Genomic DNA, 17737 nt, shown 5'->3' on the forward strand with positions numbered 1-17737 from the left:
TCATTCGGTGTGTTTACATGTCATTCCCACTCGAGGCAGAGCTCTGTCCCATTTCACTTTGCAGCCCCTGCCTGCCCCGGCCTCTGCGGTGGGGGCCATGGCACAACCTGCTCTCCCTCCCCATGAGGTTTGGTTTTTGAATAAAAGTCTGAGAAATCATTAATAAAATCCTCTCCTGAGTAAGTATTTTTGTTGTTTCTCTCGGGTAGTAGGAGCCGAAGCACGGATGTTGGCGGAGCTGGCATCAACGGCCCCGTTTGTGCTGTCACCCACAAGGGGCACTGGCCTGGAGCTGCGTGGGGACAGCCGGACCCACCTGCAGCAGTGGGCACAGCACGAGCCCTTCTCCTCATTGGGGTAAATCTTAACCCTGACTTGTGCATTTAAACCGAGACCCAGCCAAGCCCAGTGCTAATCCCAGTCCCATAGGGAAACACTTCAGCGATCCAAGCCTGCCACTCGGCCACGTTCCTGACGCAGATTCATGGGGACAGCGAGTGCTGCTGGCCCAGGGCTCACACGTGCACTGGGATTGGGCCTGCCGGCTCAGACATGGGCAGAGGATGGTGCCAGAACCCGTGAGGAAACAACAAAAGCCTTCTGCTCTTTTCTGCCCCTCTCCAGCAGAAGTTAGGACTCGTGGCTGCTGTTAACCATCACCCATGGAACCAGGAGGCTGAGGTCAGTAGTTTTGGAGCATCCCCCAAACGGGACCCCAATCGTAGCACAAACACAAAGCTTTGTCTTAACAGGTTTATTTTACTTCCAAAACGAGCCAGATTGGAGCTTCAAAAGGAGCAACAGATTTACAGCACATCCAAAGGGTGGGAACGTGGACACGGCGGCCTGGGCAGCTCTCGGGGGTCACTCAATGCCGCTGCAAGAAGGGGTTTGGTAAGGGCAGGGTGGCACCAGCTGCACCAACACAATCAGCACTTCTGCTTCTGCTGGGCAGTGCCAGGAAGTGACACAGGTTCTGGGGAAGCACGAAGGCAGCAAAGCCTCGGTGCACCCACAAACGCACCCCATTCCCAAGGGACTCTGCTGAAGCAGAGGCTTTACAGGCCCTTATCCCATTCATTTTGTGCCAGCTTCAGACCGACGCTCACGGGCGCGTTACCTGACCAGGTGAGCGATGTCCCAGTTGGCTTCCAGGGTCAGGGGTCCTTCCACCTCCACCCCTTTCTCCGTTGCGATCGCGACTTCATACTGAGGACAGGAAACATCGGCAGCGCTCAGAAGCCTGAATCCCAAGCCCGAACCCCAGCCCTGCGCGGCCTCGCACTCACCCTGTTGAAGGACCGAGCGTCTCTGTAGTAGAGAATCTTCATGCAACGCTCGATCAGGTCGCGGGCCTCCTCCTGCGTGAGGCTGGGTTTCTTCTCCAGGACTTCCCTCATCAGTGGCTGTGGGGATAAGGGAATAAAACCCCCATGTGCTCAGCAGCTGCCACCCAGAGCTGGGCTGAGCCGAGCCAGGGGCAACTCTACCTGAGCCAGGTACGCTCCATAGCCCGTCGCTAGCGTGGGGGCTTCGTAGGCAACGCCGAGCATGTCCACATAACCCAGGAAGCTGATGGGAGAGAGCTGTGAGCACCGAGGACGGACCCAGCTCCCAACCAGAGCCCCTGGGGAAGGAGGCGCAGGAGCATCACTCACCTCTCGCCGTTGTAGAAGCCCCCGATGACAACGGTGTTCCAGAGCGGGTTGATCTTGGACCTCCGGTTGTACATGACTCTGGTGAGCCAGGAATGGATGGCTTTCGGGCTGTAGCTGTGACCATCTCCCAGCAGCTCCTCATCGATCCTGAGTTAGATGGGAATTTCACCCAAGTAAAGCCAGAATCCACCCGGACACAGGCACCCTCCCACAGGACCTTACAAGGGGTGAAGCAGCCAAAGGCCACAAGGAATCACTCAAACCGGTCCCCCCCGGTGCTCAGCAGGGAGCTGGAAAGGACACTGGTACCGAGGGGACTGTGCAGGGATTCCAGCCCGGTTTCACCCCTGCTCAGGGGATCCATTTAACCCCGTTTCAGCCCTTCGGAAGCAGGGAGGGAAGAGGCCCGCGGCTCGCAGCAGTGCCCGGGGTACTCACACCATCTGGTCGATGACCTGCGCCAGGTACTGGAAGTCGGCGTAGTCCCCCGAGGCTCCCAGCATGGTGGTGTCGTTCACCTTCAGCAGCCGGGAGATGCCGCGGAACCGGGCGAGGGAGCCGTAGGAGCCCATCATGTCGGCGGCGATGATCACCCCCCCGTCGAACTTCGCCCCCAGCACCGAGGTCCCCGTCACCATCGGGCTCCTGAAGACCCAACCGTCAGCGCGCCCGCAGGGCCCCGCTTCCGACCACCGCGGCCGCGCCTCCCGCCCACCCCAGCCCGCGGAGCCCCCCGCTCCCGCTCCGCGCTCACAGGGTGCGGGTGAGGGGCAGGACGCCCGCGGTGGGGCCGGGCGCGCAGGGGTCGTGCGCTTGCCCCGGGGCCGGACCCCCGGCCCAGAACGGCGGCGGCGGCAGCAGCATCCGTGCGGTCCCGGCCTCCATCTTGGTGACGGTGCGGCCCGCGCTGCGCACGCGCGGAGGAAGCGCTGCCGCTCCCGGCCGCCGTTGGTTGGGCGGGGTCAGAGCCGTGAGGGAGGGCGGGCCCGGGCGCCATCTTGTGCGTGGCGGAAGTCTCCCGAGGCCGCCCCCCAGGGCCTGGCCCCGCTCCCCGCCGCAGGCCCGCGGGTCCCGGTGCCATGCCCGAAACACCGAGACCCCGGGCCCATCCCGGGGGCGGGCGCGGCGTTTCGGGACCGCGACGGTGCCGCTCCCTCAGCAAGATGGCGGCGCCCTGCCGGGGGGTGCCAGGTGACCACGTGATCGCCCTCCTGGGGCGGGGCTGTTGGTGTGCCTGACTCCGCCCCTGGGCGCGGCCTGGCGCGGCGCTGACCAATGGGCGGGCTCGGGGGCGGGGCCTGAGCGAAGGTAACAGGTTGCGGTGGGCAGCGGCGGGAGCGGTCCCGGCGGCGGGCGGTGAGTGCCGGGGTCGGGGCCGAGCGAGAGCTGGGGCCATGGGCGTTGCTGACCGGGGCGGGTGGCGCTGGGCTATGGGGCGCTGGGCTATGGGGCAGCGAGGGTCGGTGCTGCCTTCTCGCGATGCGCCCTGCCCCATGGCAGAGGCTGTGGGGCTGGACCCCGGGAGCTGTTGTCTTTGGCGTTGTCCTGCCCGTAAGGGATGGGACTGGAGCTATTGTACTTCATGGGCTGTGCTCTGCCCTGTGGTAGAGCCTATGGGGCAGGCCCTGCTGGGGCTTTCATCTGAGGGTGAACCTTGCCCTTTAGAAGCTCCTATAGGGGCTGGCACTGTGGGGCCCCTTGTGCTTGGCTTGTGCTCCATCCTACTGGAGTCCCCATAGGGGTGTCACCTGCCCTACAGCATAACCTATAAGGAGCCCTAGGCAGGTGAGGGGCCTGGGTTGTCCCTATTCTACCAGCTACCTCCATCAGGGATCTGCTGTCCCCTATAGCCATGATGGGACCTGCCTTTACCTGGCCCCTATGGAGATTGTCCCTTCCATAATGGATTTGCATTCCGCTTTGGAAGTTGTATCTGCAGCTGCTCTTATCCTTCGAGGAGCGGTCCCATAGCATCCCTCCATCGGGCCGCCAGCAATGGTTGACCACTGCTCCTCCTCATTAGTAAAGAGATAACGAACCTCTGCCTTGTGCGAGGGGCAGGAGGGTGAGCGACATCCTGGAGCGGGGTAAAGCCTCTTGGACCCGGCGGGATCAGGGAAGCAGCGGCAGCGCAGTGGCTGCTGCGGGCCGGGCTCAGCCCCTCCGTAACGTGGCACCTCCTGAAACTTTAATGCCAGGAGCTGCCCTACTTCGCTGCGCTCCCAGGGCTGTATTTTTAGCAGCCTGTTTTAAATAAGACCGAGAAATCCAGGGCTTGGGTGTCGCCCCTGCTGCCATCTGACTGACTCCGTGCCCCTCGAGGTCCTGAGGCACCAGGGATCGCTGCCCGCTCCCCATCCTCTGTCCCCTGTTACAGGCTTTTGTTTGGGAGGGTGTCTGCGGCTTGCTCTGGGCTGCCTTTGCTCTCTGACCAGTCGGGCTGGTTTGCAGTCGAGCTGTTTCCATCTCCATCCAAGGAGATAAGGTGCCGTTTGCTGATGGAGCCCCTCGCCCGCTGCGTCGTGGCTGTGGTACTTGTAGCATCTTCCCCTCAGCGTCTTCTGCCTTGGGTGGGAGCTGCAGCATCAATTTGCTGCCGATGTGCCGCCCCTCGGGTGCTGGTTTTGGGGTGCCCGAGGGATAGCGGGATGCTGGAACTGGCTCTGGAACACACAAGGAGACGGGGATGTGTGCAGTGTGGGGTGAAACCGGAGCATCCGAGCAGCACAGATCCATGTTATGCCCCTGGGGCTCCTCCTTGCTCCCTGACGGTGTTCCCCTGGGAGATACTTATCCTTGTGAGCCTGTGGGTCAAAATAATCCTGGTTTCAAGCACAATTTGCCTAGAAACCTCTAAACCAATGGGGCTGGTACTGGAGTGAACACGTTACCGTGTGGCCTGTGCCATGCCGGTGGTCATGGAGCACCGCACTAGGTGTGGCGATGGTTCTGGGTCTGACCCTGGGGCGCTGGGTCCCGCAGGAGAGGACGAGGCTTTTGGTTTCCGAAACCCGGCCCTGGGAGCGGCAGGGAACAGGATTTTCCAGTATCTGGGTTGATGATTAACCCCAGGGCTCTGCCTGCGGCTGGGATGGGTTGAAGTGCGGTGGAATTCGGTTCTTATCAGCTCCGCTGGGAGCCCCAGGGGCCATCCCCTGCAGAGTGACCCTCATCCCCCCCTGGACATCCCTCTTCTAGGCCGCGCCAGCGGCACGGTGCTGACGTGAGCCGGTCCCTGTTGCATGACACCGGTGCCCTGGTTTCGGGTTCCCCCGGCCCTGCCAAGGACTTATCGGGGTTTCGGGCTCCGGCGTTTACAAGGGAGCAGGAACATCCGGTCCGTGCCGGTGATGGGCAGGGGGCAGGTACCGGGTGCGCTGCCTGCACCGGGGATCAGCCCCGGACTTTGGCCAGGGCTGAGCAAGCAGCGCTGCGATGGGGCAGAGCTGTGGGGAAACCGAACTGAACCGTGCCATGAGCCCAAACTGATGGGGGAGATGGGTCTGACCCTGCGGCTGTTCCCCCGGTTGAGGCGCTGGCAGGGAGCGGAGCCGCGCAGAGCCCCGCTCAGCGTAGGAGCGCTTCCAGCACCGCCTGCTCATTGCAAAACAACTTTCTGGGTTAACGTCGGCGGCACAAAGGGCTCATTGTACCGCGGCCCCGGGCGAGCGGAGCTGGCCGCCGGCCATCGCGGCACTGCCGGCCCGCAGCGCGATGCTGGAGCTGCGGGACCACCACAGAGACCCGGCTCTGCCGGCCCTGGTCCTGCCTTGCCTGGGTGCGGGACCCCCGCGGCTCGGTGCTGCTGTCACTGCCAGCCTGAGCCAGGGCAGGGGAAGGTGCGTTTGAGCGCGGCACAGGCCCTGGGGACAATAACCAGCCTATTCTTAACCCTGGTTCTCCATCCTGCCTGCTTCCAGGCTCCTTCCCTGTGGTTTCCAGTGAAACCCCCTCCTGGGGCTGTGTTTCCAGCCTGGGGCTGGGTGTTGCTCTCCCACACAGGAATGTGATCTGGCTTCAGCCCTTTATCTGCAAGCTGGAGCCCTTCCAGAAGGAGGGAGGCATTCCTGGCTGCTGACCAGCCGGGCCTGGCTCACCTGCCTCCTCCCAGCTCCCCAAATGCTGCCAGAGCTCCCCAAAGCCAGGAGCAGAGCCGCACCTCGAGCCGGTGCAAATCCTGCTCTCTGTGGGCCGGGCTCTGCCAGTTGGGTCCCCGGCCGCATCCGGCGCTGTGGTTCCTCGCCCCCTGCTTCCCTGGCGGGCGCTGGGGCTGAGCCGTGTCCTTTGCCGGCGGTGGCGATGCGATGCTGCGTGTTGTGATGCTCTCATGGTGCCATGGTGCTGCACCGCCCCGCGCCACCCATCCAAAGGTCTTGTCCAGGCGGGTGCTGCGCCCAGGGCTCCTGGTTCCCACCCCGATAGCGGCGGGGCCGAGCCCTCTCCCTCATCACCCGCTGCACTTTGGACACAGCAGCCGTGGAGCGTTCCGAATCCTGCTGCCGAGGCCGGTTCCCTCTGCTCAGTTCCCTGCTGCAGGTTGGTGCTGTCCTGCTCCCCCCAGACCCCCATCCCCACGCTCGGAGGGGACAGCACTGATGGGATTTGCCTCAAGGGCTCTCGCTGCAGGGTCAGGGGGTGTTTAGAGGCTGGTGTCTGTGGCTGATCTCGTTAGCACCGGGCAGGGATAATGAACTCACAGAGCGGGCTCTTCTCCTGTCCCCTGCACTCCCTCCTGGGCTCCGTTGCCTCTGAAGTGAGGAGCTGGTCCCTGCCTGCGCTGCCCCCGCTGCCGGCCCTGGGGAGGGATGCAGGAGAGCCCGAGGTGGCTCTGGCAAACGGAGGAGCCGCAGGAGCTGCCCCTGCCGAGCTTGGCCGGGGCACGGGAGCAGACGGCGGCGGTGGGGAGCTGGCAGGGCCGGGGATGCAAATGCTCGTCCTTCCTGCGCAGCCCCCGCTGCTGCCTGCGGCCACGCTGCTGCTCCGGGCCCGGCATCCCCAGTGCCTCCTGTACCCCAGGCAGGAAGCTGCGTCCCACGGCACTGGGGCTGCGGCTTCTTCCCTGGGGTGGGCACGAGAGACGGGGGCTCATGGCCGATGTGAGAGAGCCAAGGTGCGCTTGGCATCCTGCTGCTCCATCCGCATTCGAGCTCCATCCCTGCCTGCTTCCCTGCTGTGGGCTGGGGCAGCTTTGGGGGGCGATGTGTGGAGCTGAGCTGGAAGCCGGGGGCTTTGGGTTTGCTTCGGTGTTTTTCTCCGAGTGCAGGATGTGTTTGAGCATCTCCCCGCCTGGCTCGGGGTCACTTCGTGTCCCGGGGTCCCCCTAGGACACCCTCCTGGGTGCAAGCTGAGTGCTCAGTGTTGCTCCCAGCATCCAGTTTATTTCCAGCAGAGAAAGGAGCTGCGGCTGCTCCTGGTGCTCGGGGCGATGCTGCAGAGTTTAGGGGCTGATCTGGGGCTTTTCCATCATTTAACCCCTCCCAGGTGCCTATAGAGGAGCTCATCCCCCCGCATCCTCTGCTCCTGCCGGTCTCCTGCCGGTCAGCATCGCCCTGGGAGCAGCCGGGGCCGAGGGGGAGGGTTACATCACCCTGTTCCCAATATGTCACTGCTCATATCTGTCCCCTCCCCACGGGACCGGGTGGCTGCCCCGGCCGCAGGCGCTGGGGTGATGCTGAGGGACGCCCGAGCTCCGGCTGCAGCGAGGCTGCGGCGTTCCGCAGGGGCTGGGAAGCAGCGGGAGCCGAGCCCGGCTGCGGAGCCCGGCTGGGATCGCTGCCTGCGATCGCTGCCTGCCCTTTGCATCCCCGGGGTCCTGCAGGCGAGCAGCAGCGCGTGGTGAGGGTCCGGCCGCCGATGCTGCGTGTGGGGAAGGGGGTTTTGCCCTCCCCGCCCTCCCCAGCGTCCCCCCGCGAGCGGCTGGCACAGCAAACCTTGTCCCCCTCCTGTCCTGGGGACGCTGCAGCGCTGGCACCGGTGTCCTCTGGCACTCGTCCTCATGGGAAAGCGCTGCCAGACACTCGCTGAGCACCGTCTTGCATCCGAGGATAACTCTGTCCCCTCTCTCCCCTCCCAGGACCGCGGTGCTGAGCCCTGGGGATGGAGCGGCCGGCGAGTGCGGCAATGGCAGAGAAGCAGAGCCCGGTGGACTACGGCGTCCAGATCCGCTTCATTAACGACCTGCAGGAGCCCCGGAGACCCCCGAAGGCACGGGCAAAACCCGGCTCCTACGGGGTGGCCGTGCGGGTGCAGGGCATCGCCGGGCAGCCCTTCGTGGTCCTCAACAGCGGCGAGAAGGGCAGCGACTCCTTCGGGGTGCAGATCAAGAGCGACGGCTCCTACCCGACCCCCGCCGCCGGCCCCTGGCCCTCCGGCTCCATCAGCTCCGACTCGGACCTGCCGGAGAACCCCTACGGCGGGCGGCAGCCGCGGCACGGCTCCTCCTACAGCACCTCGGACGAGGAGCAGAGCGGAGCCCCGGCCCCACGACAGGAGCCCAAAGCTCTGCCGGGCAAGCGGCTGCCCCGGGAGGAGCTGCGGAGGACGCAGTCCCATGGGGATCTGCTCCTGGCCGCTGCGGATGAGCCCTCCGGTATCGGCGCTCCCCGCAGCAGCGGCCCCCGGCAGCAGCGGGCTCTGGCCGGCGGCAAGAGCAGCAGCTTGTTGAACATCGCACCGGAGCGGAGCAGAGCCCCCGGCTCGAGGGCTGTGGCCAAGGACCCGTCCTCGGACACGGAGGTGGCGGTGGCCGGCGGCAGCTGCGATGTGGACACCAAACCCCTCTCCTCGGTGGATTCGCTCATCAGCAAATTCGACGGGAAGGGGCAGCAGCAGCGGGGGCGCGCAGCCAGGAGGGGCCGGGTGCCCTCGGAGGAGAGGAAGCGCTCGCAGAGCCTGGACAGCCGCATCTCGCACCGCGATGTGCAGGATGCCCGGGAGCTGAGCAGCGCCCAGCGCCAGGCCGGGGGCGCTCGCCCGCAGCCCCCGGTGCCCACCGGCAGCCTGAGGCGCCCGAGCGGAGCGGGGGGGATGGAGGATGCAGGGGTGAGGATCCAGCGGGTGAACCGGGGCGTGGAGGAGCCGGCGGCTGAGCGGCTGCAGAGCAAAGCCCAGGCAGAGCTGCAGGTACCGGGGGGGCTGGATCCTGCTGGGACCGCAGGGTAGGAAGCTCCTTAACTGAGGGGGCACCGGCACCAGGGCGAGCATCAGCGTCCTCCGGAGCAGCAGGACCTAGGGGGGGCTGTGGGGGGGCTCGTGTCCTGGCCAGAGCTGAGCCTTTTTATCCCTCATGGCAGCTCAAATCCACCCCAGACCTGCTGCGGGACCAGCGGGAGGTCGCCCAGCCCGGTAGCAGCGAGTACCCCAAGGAGCTCATCTACAGCATCCTGAAGGAGGGGTGAGCCCCCAAAGCCCACCCTTATTGCTCTGTGCCCCTTTTCCAAAGCCTCAGTGGCTGCGGCTGGGATGCTGGGGGGGTGGTTTGGGAGCTGGATGCCGCCGCAGCCAGTTGGTGCTCAGGATTTTGGGGGAGCGCTGGGGATGTCCCCTGGTTCTGGAGTCCCCCTGCTCCGTCCTCCCTCCCACAAACTCTTCCCCTCGCTCTGACACGCACAGGAGCAGTGAGAGCGAGATCTCCCTCAAGAGGAAAACCGCCCGGCTGCTTGAGAAGATGCAGGAGCTGGCGGTGAGCAGGGACCGTCCCTGTGCTGCTCCCTGCTCACAGGGGAGACCAGTCCCCAAGCCCGCCCGGGGTCTCCCCCCCTCCTGGGGCTGCATCTCAACGTGCTGGGGGCAGGACCCGGCAGGAGGTGGTTGGGGACCGAGCACCCCAAACCCGCTGAGTGAGGCCGGGGGGGGGGGGGTGTCTCTCCAGGCACCTGCAAAGGACGAGGCGTGTTCCCAGCCCCTGCACAGAGACTTGGCCAGGAAGGTGGAGGAGCTGCAGGAGAAGCTGGACGAGGAAACCAAGGTGAAGCCAGGCAGAAGGCTGGGAGGTCTGGGGGGGGACACGGGGTTGCAGCTTGCATCCTGGCAGGGGGGAGTGCGATGAGTCCTTGCTCCAAGCCCCTTTCACTTGGGCTTTGGTGCCCAGGGGAAACCAAAACTCCTCCTGATCTGGTTTAGACCCCACTGGGCTGTCTCAGGGTGCTGGGGGAGATGCTGGGGGGGGACAGGGAGCCTCTCCGCAGTGCAGGGGGGCACATAACCGGTATCCGCCGTCCTGCAGCTCCGCCAGAAGCTGGAGCTGTCCCGGGAGCCGGCGCGGGGCGGTCCCGCTCGGGCGCAGGAGGCTGAAGGGGAGATCCAGCGCCTGCGGGCGGCCCTGGAGCAGAGGAACCAGGAGCTGCAGAGGAGCTTGCGAGAGTGAGAGCGGCGTCCGCAGCGCCCCAGGGCTGGGGGCACCCAAGGGTGTGGGGATGCGGGTGGAGGGTGGGGAGGTTTGGGGCTGCAGGGGGGCTGCGGGAGCGCGGGGCTGCCACCACTGCTGTCCCCGTCCCCTTTGACACGCTCGCGGGTGGGTGCTGCAGCCCTCTGGGGGCCGGTCTCACGGGGGGAGCAGTTCCGTGAAGGGGCTGCGCTGCCCTCCAGGCTCAGCGAGGTGAAAACGGCCAAGGAGCAGGCGGAGGCTCAGCTGGGCGACTGCGAGGAGCGGCTGCTGGCCACGACCCGGGAGCTCGACCGCTTGCGCAAGGGCTCCGGAGCGGCCCCAGCCACCGAAGCCCTGTACAAGGTACTGCGATGGCTGCGCTGGGGGGGCGAGCATCCCCCTGCGCCGCTTCGCTGTCACCCCAACCCCGCTGTCACCTTTGCCAGGAGCTGCTGGAGACCAGGGAGGAGCTGGAGGAGGCCCTGAGCTCCAGGCAGCGGCAGGAGGAGCAGTTGCGGCTGCGGGAACGGGAGCTGACGGCGCTGAAGGGAGCCCTCAAGGAGGAGGTGGCCAGTCACGACAAGGAGCTGGACCGCGTCCGGCAGCAGTACCAGAGCGACATGGACCAGCTGCGGCGCAGCATGGAGGACATCTCACAGGTCCGGGGGCTGCGAGTTGGTGGCTTTGAGTGCCCCTTTTCAATGGGATTTGTGTCCTGCCCCAAACTCACCCCATTGGAGCATCGCTCTGCCGCAGCTCTCGCATCTCAGGCCCCCAGCACCATTGGAAGATGCTGCTGCTCTGAGGGTGAGCGTGTTCAATGCTTCAATCCAGGATCAAGCCAACCTGGAGTCCGAGAGGCAGAAGATCAACGCCGTGGTGAGGAACCTGCAGCGGGAGCTGGAGGAGAGCGCGGAGGAGACAGGGCACTGGCGGGACATGTTCCAGAAGAACAAGGATGAGCTCCGCAGCACCAAGCAGGAGTAAGGGCTGAGGCTGTGGCTGCTGGAGGCGTGAGCAGCCACTCACCACCATCAGGATCTTTGCTTCAGACCCCATTAAAACGGGTCGGGAGCTGGGATGGGGCTGGTTCTCTCCCTTCTCCATGGGCATGTGGGGGGAGAAAGGCGATGTCCAAGCCAGGTGCTGCTCTCCAGGCACGCTGGGACCTGGGAAGAGGGGCATGGGACAGGAGAGCACAGGGCTGGGTCTGGGTGGCCATGGGCTCCTCCTGCCCCTCTCCAGGCTGCTGCAGGTGAAGCTGGAGCGCGAGGAGTTCGAGGAGGAGCTGCGGGAGCTGCGGGAGCGCTTGGCGGCCGCCCGGGGGGACGCGGAGCAGGCGCGGAGCAGCGCGGTGGATCCCAGTGCCCTGGAGGCGCTCCGGAAGGTGGGTGCCGAGGGAGGAGGCACCGGGGCCTGCACCCAGCGCCAATGGCGCTGATTCCCCATCACCTCCGTCCCAGGAGCTGCGGCAGGCGCGGGAGGCGCAGCGGGAGCTGACGGCAGAGAAGCAGAGGCAGGAGGAGCTGCTGCGGCAGCGGGAGCAGGAGCTGGCGGCGCTGAAGGGCACCATGCGGGAGGAGGCCAGCAGCCGCGATGGGGAGATGGAGCGGTACCGCAGAGACCTGCGGCACCTCCAGGAGGAGCGGGATGAGGCCACCAAGGTGAGCGTTGAGGAAAGGGCTTTGTCCCCACCCAGCCGTGAGCCAAGGGGTGAGCGTGGCTGTGGGATGCTCCTCGCACCTTCCTGCAAGCCATGGCAAACCCACAGCCTCCAATCCACACACTTCCAATGGAAGTGAACCCAAATTGGCCCCTAAGCCCCCCCTGGCTCAGCACTTGGCCCCTGGTCCACCCCTCACCGTGGCTGCGTTGCAGGCAAAGGCATCCCTGGAGAGCACACGGGAGGAGTTGGAGCAGGCGAGGAAGACGGTGGAGTCCACCCTGCGGGAGGTGCAGGAGCAGAACGATGACCTGAGGAGGAAGGTCCTTGGGATGGAGTCGCAGCTGAAGGAGTATGAACGCATGGGCGAGAACTGGGAGGGCTCCCAGGCACGGCTCAAGGAGAAGGTCACCAAACTGGAGGTACTGGGGCTGCAGCCATCCCTGAGCTGCCCCGTGCCGTTCCCGTGCCATGGGAAGGAGCTTGAAGGGCTCTCTCCTTGCAGGCAGAGCGCAGGCAGATGGAGGATTCCCTGGGCGAAGCCACGGAGCGGGAGCAGGAGCTGCTGATGGCCAAGCGCTCGCTGGAGACCCGCCTGGAGGAGGCACAGCGGAGCCTGGCCCGGCTGGCGCAGGAGCACCAGGAGCTGAACGCATCCTACCAGGAGGAGCAGCGGCAGAAGGAGCAGCTCAAGCGCGCCAAGAGCGAGCTGGAGGAGCAGAAGCGTCTGCTCGACCGCACCACGGAGAAGCTGAACAAAGAGGTTGGTGCCTCCGAGGCTGCTCACCTCCATGGGGCATCGTGTGCTGAAACACCCGGCCCCTGTGGGTCAGGGTCTCTGAGATGCCCCTGCTGGGTTAGGGGAGGGATCCAGGACTTTGGGCGTGGATCTGGTTTCCCCATGGAGCCAGTTAGGACCAGACCTTCTCAGATGTCCCAGGAGGCTCCATAAAACCACACTGTCCCCAGGCATCAGCATCCCCTGGTGTCCCACGGCCATGTTGTCTCCTGCTCTTTCCAAGCGGCTTCTGCAAAAGGCCGGTGCCTGTTGAGAGCTTGGGGTCCTCTGATGTGCTCTGCAGGGCTTGCACCCCTCACCATGAGCCTATGGGGCAGAAATGTCCTCCCAGTCCCATGCCCACGGGGATCTTCTCCCACCTCAAGTCCCATCAGCTCAGGATGGGGGCAGAGGCTGGTCCCCAGCTCCTGAGCTGTCCCCGCTCCACCGCAGCTGGAGCAGATGACGGCGGAGTCGCAGAGCTCGCTGACTGTGCTCAAGTCACAGCTGGAGGAGTTCAAGGAGAAGTCACGGAAGGAGATCACCGACTCCCAGAAACAAGCCAAGGATCGGGGCGCCGAGGTGGAGAAGATGCAGATCAGCATGGGGCGGCTGCAGGACGAGGTATGGGCGCAGGCTGGTGCGTTGTGAGCCCCCCGCACCACCCTCTCCATCCCTCGGTGGGCGGCTTGAGGACACCTGGGATGGGGGCACCTCTTCCCCACAGGTTGCCCGGCTGAAGCAGGCGCTGCAGGACAGCCAGGCCGAGCGGGAGAGCGTGGTGCTGGACAAGGAGGTGCTGCTGCAGCGCCTGCACAACCTCGAGCAGGAGATGGAGTCCAAGAGGCGCTCGCAGGACGATCGCTCGCGGCACGTCAAGGCGCTGGAGGTGGGGAGCAGCGCTCAGCGGCTCCCCCCGGGGCTGCAGTGCTCAGCGCTGACAGCAGTGGGCAGAGCTGGCCCAGGCATCCCGCGGCCGCTGCGAGGGCTTCGTCCGCAGCCGACAGCGCTCGCATCGATCACGTTTGGGCTCTATCCGGTGCTTCCCTGCGGCTCCGCGCACCGCAGGACGCTGTTCTGTGGGTGGCTCCCCCGCAGCGGGGTGATGGGTGCGCAGGGGTCCGCACAGCATCAGGCTGCGTGTGTCTGATGTCCGAGTATCCCCCTTACCCTGCCTCTGAGGCTGTGTTGGAGCCCCCCAGGCCGGTTGGGTCCTGTTGGACTGGAAGTGTTCTGGGAGCAAAGCCCCATTCCTTGAGCACTCCCAGCGCTGTCCCGAGCTCGCAGGGACCCTGAGGCCCCACTGATTCCATCTCCTCGCAGGAGAAGTCCAAGCGCCTGGAGGTGGAGCTGGACGAGGAGCGGAGCACAGTGGAGCTGCTGACAGAGAGGGTCAACCGGAGCAGAGACCAGGTAGGGCAGACGATGCCGCCCCGATCCCGGCTGACGCAGTGGCAGAGCCGCTGGCACAGCGGCACCGGGTACAAGTGGTCACCGGAGTTAAACCCCCATGAACGAGTCATTAGCAAGGAGCCTGTCCCCGAACACAGCCCAGGTGATGGTGTCAGAAAAGCTGGGTCGGGCGTGAGCGGAAATGACGGGAGCTTGGCACAAGGCAGCGGTGCTCAAACGCTGCCTCCCTCTTAACCCCCGTGCCTGTTGCCCTCAAAGCCGGAGCCAGTGCTGGAGCTCTGAGTAGCACCGGGATTTGCCTGTATCCCAGAACCGGCAGCTCCTGTGCTTCCAGTCTGTCCCCCTCCTGTCCCCCAGTGCCTGGGGCTGGGAGGGGATTCCCACCCCGCAGGCTATGGCAAGCTGGGAAATGGGTGGGTTTCCCGTTTTTTTCCATCTGAAAGAGGGGCGCATCCCAGGGGAGACTTCCTGTGGGTCTTGGATGTGTCTGAAGCTGTGGAGCCAGGGATGTGCATGAAACCGCATGCTTGCATGGCTCTTGGGGCTGCTTGAATAACATTCAAGCCAGTTTTCATAGGAACTCCCCTTCCCTTTGCTTTGAAACAACGCACCAAGCTGCGTGTTCTGCCTTGGTCAACCCGGGACAGGCCCCTGGGGCGGTTCTGGTTTTGCTGCACCAGTGGATCCAACCCATTCCTGCCCCCGCAGGGCTGGGAGGGCAGCCGGGTCCCCGCATCCCAGTCCAACCAGTTTAAACCCTCCAGCAGAACATCCCAGCCCTCATCCTGGGCCGGCCGCCAGAGCGGTGGTAACTAATTTAGGACAGAACCAAACCCCTCTCGCTGCGGGTTTTGGTGATGCCGATCGTGGCTCTGTGCGTGGGAATGGGTGCGATGAGTCCGCCCGTGCTCTGCGGCGCTGCTGACATCGGTGGGGGGGAATTGCGGTGGCCTCCAAGGCTGCGGCAGAACCAACCTGTGCCCTGTCCTTGTCCCAGATGGAGCAGCTGCGGGCAGAGCTGCTGCAGGAGCGCTCCTGCCGGCAGGACCTGGAGTGTGACAAGGTCTCGCTGGAGAGGCAGGTACGGCTGAGACGCAGAGATCCTGCGGGGATGCAGGGCAAAGCACCCCCATCCATCCCTGCTCCTCCCTAGAGCATCTCTGCGAAAGGGGCTGTGTTCCCAAGGAGCTTTTCCTGCTGTTTTCCCTGTCCTCCACCCGCTCTGTGGACAGTCCACCCCATCCTCCTGGTCCCATCATTCCCTGATGGGGACGGCTCTTGGGGGGGGGGGTTCTCCTGCAGAACAAGGAGCTGAAGAGCCGCCTGGCCAGCTCGGAGGGGCTGCAGAAGCCCAGCAGCAACGTCTCACATTTGGAGGCGCAGGTGGAGGAGCTGCAGGACAAGCTACAGGCGGAGGAGAGGTACTGGCCATGGAGACCTCAGCCTTGGGGGGTTCCTTGCTGTCACTGGGTGCCCTCCCCACCCGCTGCCTCCCCACAGGGAGAAGAGCGTCCTGCTGTCCTCCAACCGCAAGCTGGAGAGGAAGGTGAAGGAGCTGACCATCCAGATCGATGACGAGCGGCAGAACGTCAGCAACCAGAAGGACCAGGTGAGTGATGGATGGGAGCCCTCGAGTGCCCATCGGCTTCAGGACCCCAGCTTGGGTGCTTGCCCTGCACCAGCCATCCTCACCCCATGGGAACTGCGCTTTCCATGCAGCTGAGCCTGCGGGTGAAGGCCCTGAAGCGTCAAGTAGATGAGGCAGAGGAGGAGATTGAGCGGCTGGAGGGCGCCCGCAAGAAGGCGCAGCGGGAGCTGGAGGAGCAGCATGAGCTCAACGAGCAGCTCCAGAACCGCATCAAGGCGCTGGAGAAGGAGGCTTGGTAGGGGCCGTGGTGCTGGAGGGGGGTCCCAGCCCTGAGCCCAGCCTGGGGCTCAGCTCTTTTCCCCATCCCCAGGCGCAAAGCCGCCCGCTCGGCCGCTGATTCCTCACTGCAAGACGATCAGCTCAGCTCGGACGAGGAGTTCGACAGCGCCTACGGGCCCTCCTCCATCGCCTCTCTGCTCAATGAGGCCAACCTCCAGACCAGCTCCTGCTGATGCCACCAGCGCTGCCCCAGCCTGGAGCGGAGCCTTAGAGCGGCACAACGGAGCAGCCAGGGATGCTGCTGCTCCATGCAGGAACTCTTCTGACACCAATGACATGAAGGCAAAGGGGTGGCTGGGGAGTCCCCCCAGTCGCTGTCTTGCCTCTTCATCTTCATACGGGTCTCAGGGTGCATTTGCACTGTGGTTTTTGTCAGTGGGGAGCTGCGCCCCACAGCCGGGGTGCCCCTCGGTGCCTGCCAGGGGGGTGCTGAGGGCATCCTGGGTTGTTTTTATATGCAATTGCCCCTCGTCCCCCGCTGCCTTTTCCCTCCCCACCTGGGGTTTTAAATAAAACCGCGTGGTTGAAGGCCTGTGGCTCATCCCCCATCAGGGCTGGGGCATGGCGCAGGCTGCGGCACACGGGGCTCTGTGCCACCGGGGCCCTGCCCGGCTCAGGGCACGCAGCTCCTTCCCCGCTCCGCTGGATCTGGCCTAGAGATAAATCCTCGTTATCGCTAATTACAGCGGATGGGAGTCCTGCCAACTGCTAATTAGTGCCATTGCCGTGATTGGCAGGTGCTTACCGCAGTTCCCCTCCGTGACCTCGATCTGGCTCCATCCTGAGCCAGCGCTGGGCTGGGATGGGGCCAGGGCTCCCGCCCGCCTCATTGCTGCTGCCTGAGTTTCCCCACCTGCACCGCGGTGATGTTTAACCGGGATGGAGCTGGAAGGGCCACGTGCGGTGGTGACACCAGGGACACCCTCATCCCCTCTCAGGTCCTGTCTCTGCATCACCACCGCCCAGGGCCGTGCCCAGCGCTGGGCTCCGCGCCCACGGCGTCCCCGCTGCGGCTGAGCCGGGCCGGCACAACCGGTTCTGCCCTCGGCTCCTCCCGGACACGTGTGGTGGAGCCCAGGTCAACCGCGGTCCCCACCCTGTGCCTGTCCCCCCCCCGGGATGGGGCTGCTGGGCCCTGGCTCCCCCCTGGGGCACTGCACTGGGGAGGGGGCTGCAGGTGCCCGAGGGGAGGTGCTGGCTCCCATGGTTGAGTGTGACCCACATTGACCGCTGCTGGTCCTGCCCCCAGCCCCAAGGCAGGGACCCCCTCAGCCTGCAGTGCCTCCCGCTGCCCCAGCCCTCCGGACGGGGCTGTCTGCACCCCGGAGCTGCAGCGTGGCCCCAGCTCGGCCCCTGTGACCGCACAGGGCTGGGGCCGGCGGTGAACTTGAGGCCGGCTGAGCTCATCACACTGCTATGTGGCAATTAGTGCCCGCAGAGGCGGCCGCCAGCACACCCAGGCTGCCCGCCCTGGCACAGGGACACTGGCACCGGCACAGGCAAGGGGTCACAGCACCCAGTGGGCCTGACCGCAGTGTGTGGCTGGGTGGCATCACCCCAGTACCTCCTGCTGGCACCTCCTTCAAGCAAAGGGGAAGCAAATCCTGGCACAGTTTCGGGCACCACAGCACAGCTGGGCACAGCTCAGTGCCAGCATCCCACCACTTGGCACTGCCGGGCACGCACCGACTTGGCTTGGCAGAGCCCGGCTGGGGCTTGGCAGGGCTTGATGTGGCTTTGGGTTGCCCCTGGGATGGCTTTGGCACAGCTTTGGCTTGGCTTTGAGTTGCCTTTGGGATGGTTTTGGCACAGCTTTGGTTGCCTTTGGCCCCGCTCACGGTGCCCGGTCACGGTCCGGGGACGGTCCCAGGGCGAGGGGGCGTGGCCAAGGCACCGGGGCGTGGTTAAATGAGAAGGGGCGCGGCTACCGGAG

General features: G+C 65.1%; 3 protein-coding genes across 6 annotated transcripts; 1 reads left to right on the top strand and 2 right to left on the bottom strand.

Moving 5' to 3' along the window:
- Positions 1 to 739: 739 nt before the first annotated feature.
- Positions 740 to 2558, bottom strand: PSMB4 (proteasome 20S subunit beta 4). Its single transcript, XM_061359537.1, has 7 exons — positions 2413 to 2558; positions 2097 to 2303; positions 1659 to 1805; positions 1491 to 1572; positions 1290 to 1406; positions 1121 to 1209; positions 740 to 877 (listed from the first exon to the last, which is right to left on the bottom strand). The coding sequence occupies exons 1-7, from the start codon at positions 2541 to 2543 to the stop codon at positions 865 to 867; spliced, it is 786 nt and encodes a 261-aa protein (XP_061215521.1). The 5' UTR covers positions 2544 to 2558; the 3' UTR covers positions 740 to 864.
- Positions 2559 to 2620: 62 nt separating this feature from the next.
- LOC133215516 (basic salivary proline-rich protein 2-like) lies at positions 2621 to 6747 on the bottom strand. The gene is made up of 3 exons (XM_061359585.1): positions 6356 to 6747; positions 4550 to 4675; positions 2621 to 3044 (listed from the first exon to the last, which is right to left on the bottom strand). Exons 1-3 carry the CDS (start codon positions 6745 to 6747, stop codon positions 2621 to 2623), a joined length of 942 nt encoding a protein of 313 aa, XP_061215569.1.
- On the top strand, positions 2938 to 16332 carry CGN (cingulin). Of its 4 annotated transcripts, none has more exons than XM_061359531.1 (21): positions 2938 to 3014; positions 7732 to 8780; positions 8951 to 9051; positions 9270 to 9339; positions 9529 to 9624; positions 9883 to 10019; positions 10245 to 10386; positions 10470 to 10682; positions 10858 to 11006; positions 11269 to 11410; positions 11487 to 11687; positions 11902 to 12108; positions 12192 to 12449; positions 12918 to 13088; positions 13192 to 13353; positions 13788 to 13877; positions 14875 to 14958; positions 15180 to 15298; positions 15378 to 15486; positions 15597 to 15760; positions 15836 to 16332. In XM_061359531.1, the coding sequence occupies exons 2-21, from the start codon at positions 7755 to 7757 to the stop codon at positions 15975 to 15977; spliced, it is 3783 nt and encodes a 1260-aa protein (XP_061215515.1). In that variant the 5' UTR covers positions 2938 to 3014; positions 7732 to 7754; the 3' UTR covers positions 15978 to 16332. The 4 variants fall into 4 exon arrangements, with proteins under 4 accessions (XP_061215515.1, XP_061215516.1, XP_061215517.1 ...); XM_061359532.1 differs by lacking the exon at positions 2938 to 3014 and adding an exon at positions 3613 to 3723; XM_061359533.1 differs by lacking the exon at positions 2938 to 3014 and adding an exon at positions 5981 to 6194.
- Positions 16333 to 17737: the final 1405 nt, after the last annotated feature.

This window comes from Neopsephotus bourkii, unplaced genomic scaffold (genome assembly GCF_033783945.1).
Source record: "Neopsephotus bourkii isolate Nb327-2 ecotype Australia unplaced genomic scaffold, CSIRO-AGI_Nbou_v1 NB_989, whole genome shotgun sequence".
Taxonomy (NCBI): domain Eukaryota; kingdom Metazoa; phylum Chordata; class Aves; order Psittaciformes; family Psittacidae; genus Neopsephotus; species Neopsephotus bourkii.

Coding starts and splice junctions, on each gene's coding strand:
- PSMB4 (XM_061359537.1), bottom strand. CDS start 2,543: ATGGAGGCCGGGACCGCACGGATGCTGCTGCCGCCGCCGCCGTTCTGG. Junction 2,304..2,412: donor CTGCCCCTCACCCGCACCCT/GTGAGCGCGGAG, acceptor TTGGGTCTTCAG/GAGCCCGATGGTGACGGGGA. Junction 1,210..1,289: donor ACGCTCGGTCCTTCAACAGG/GTGAGTGCGAGG, acceptor TCCTGTCCTCAG/TATGAAGTCGCGATCGCAAC.
- LOC133215516 (XM_061359585.1), bottom strand. CDS start 6,747: ATGAGCCCCCGTCTCTCGTGCCCACCCCAGGGAAGAAGCCGCAGCCCC. Junction 4,676..6,355: donor ACAGGAGAAGAGCCCGCTCT/GTGAGTTCATTA, acceptor TGCCGCTCCCAG/GGCCGGGTTTCGGAAACCAA. Junction 3,045..4,549: donor GGCATGGCACAGGCCACACG/GTAACGTGTTCA, acceptor CCATGGCCCCAG/CTCTCGCTCGGCCCCGACCC.
- CGN (XM_061359531.1), top strand. CDS start 7,755: ATGGAGCGGCCGGCGAGTGCGGCAATGGCAGAGAAGCAGAGCCCGGTG. Junction 11,411..11,486: donor CCCTGGAGGCGCTCCGGAAG/GTGGGTGCCGAG, acceptor CCTCCGTCCCAG/GAGCTGCGGCAGGCGCGGGA. Junction 13,878..14,874: donor TCAACCGGAGCAGAGACCAG/GTAGGGCAGACG, acceptor TCCTTGTCCCAG/ATGGAGCAGCTGCGGGCAGA.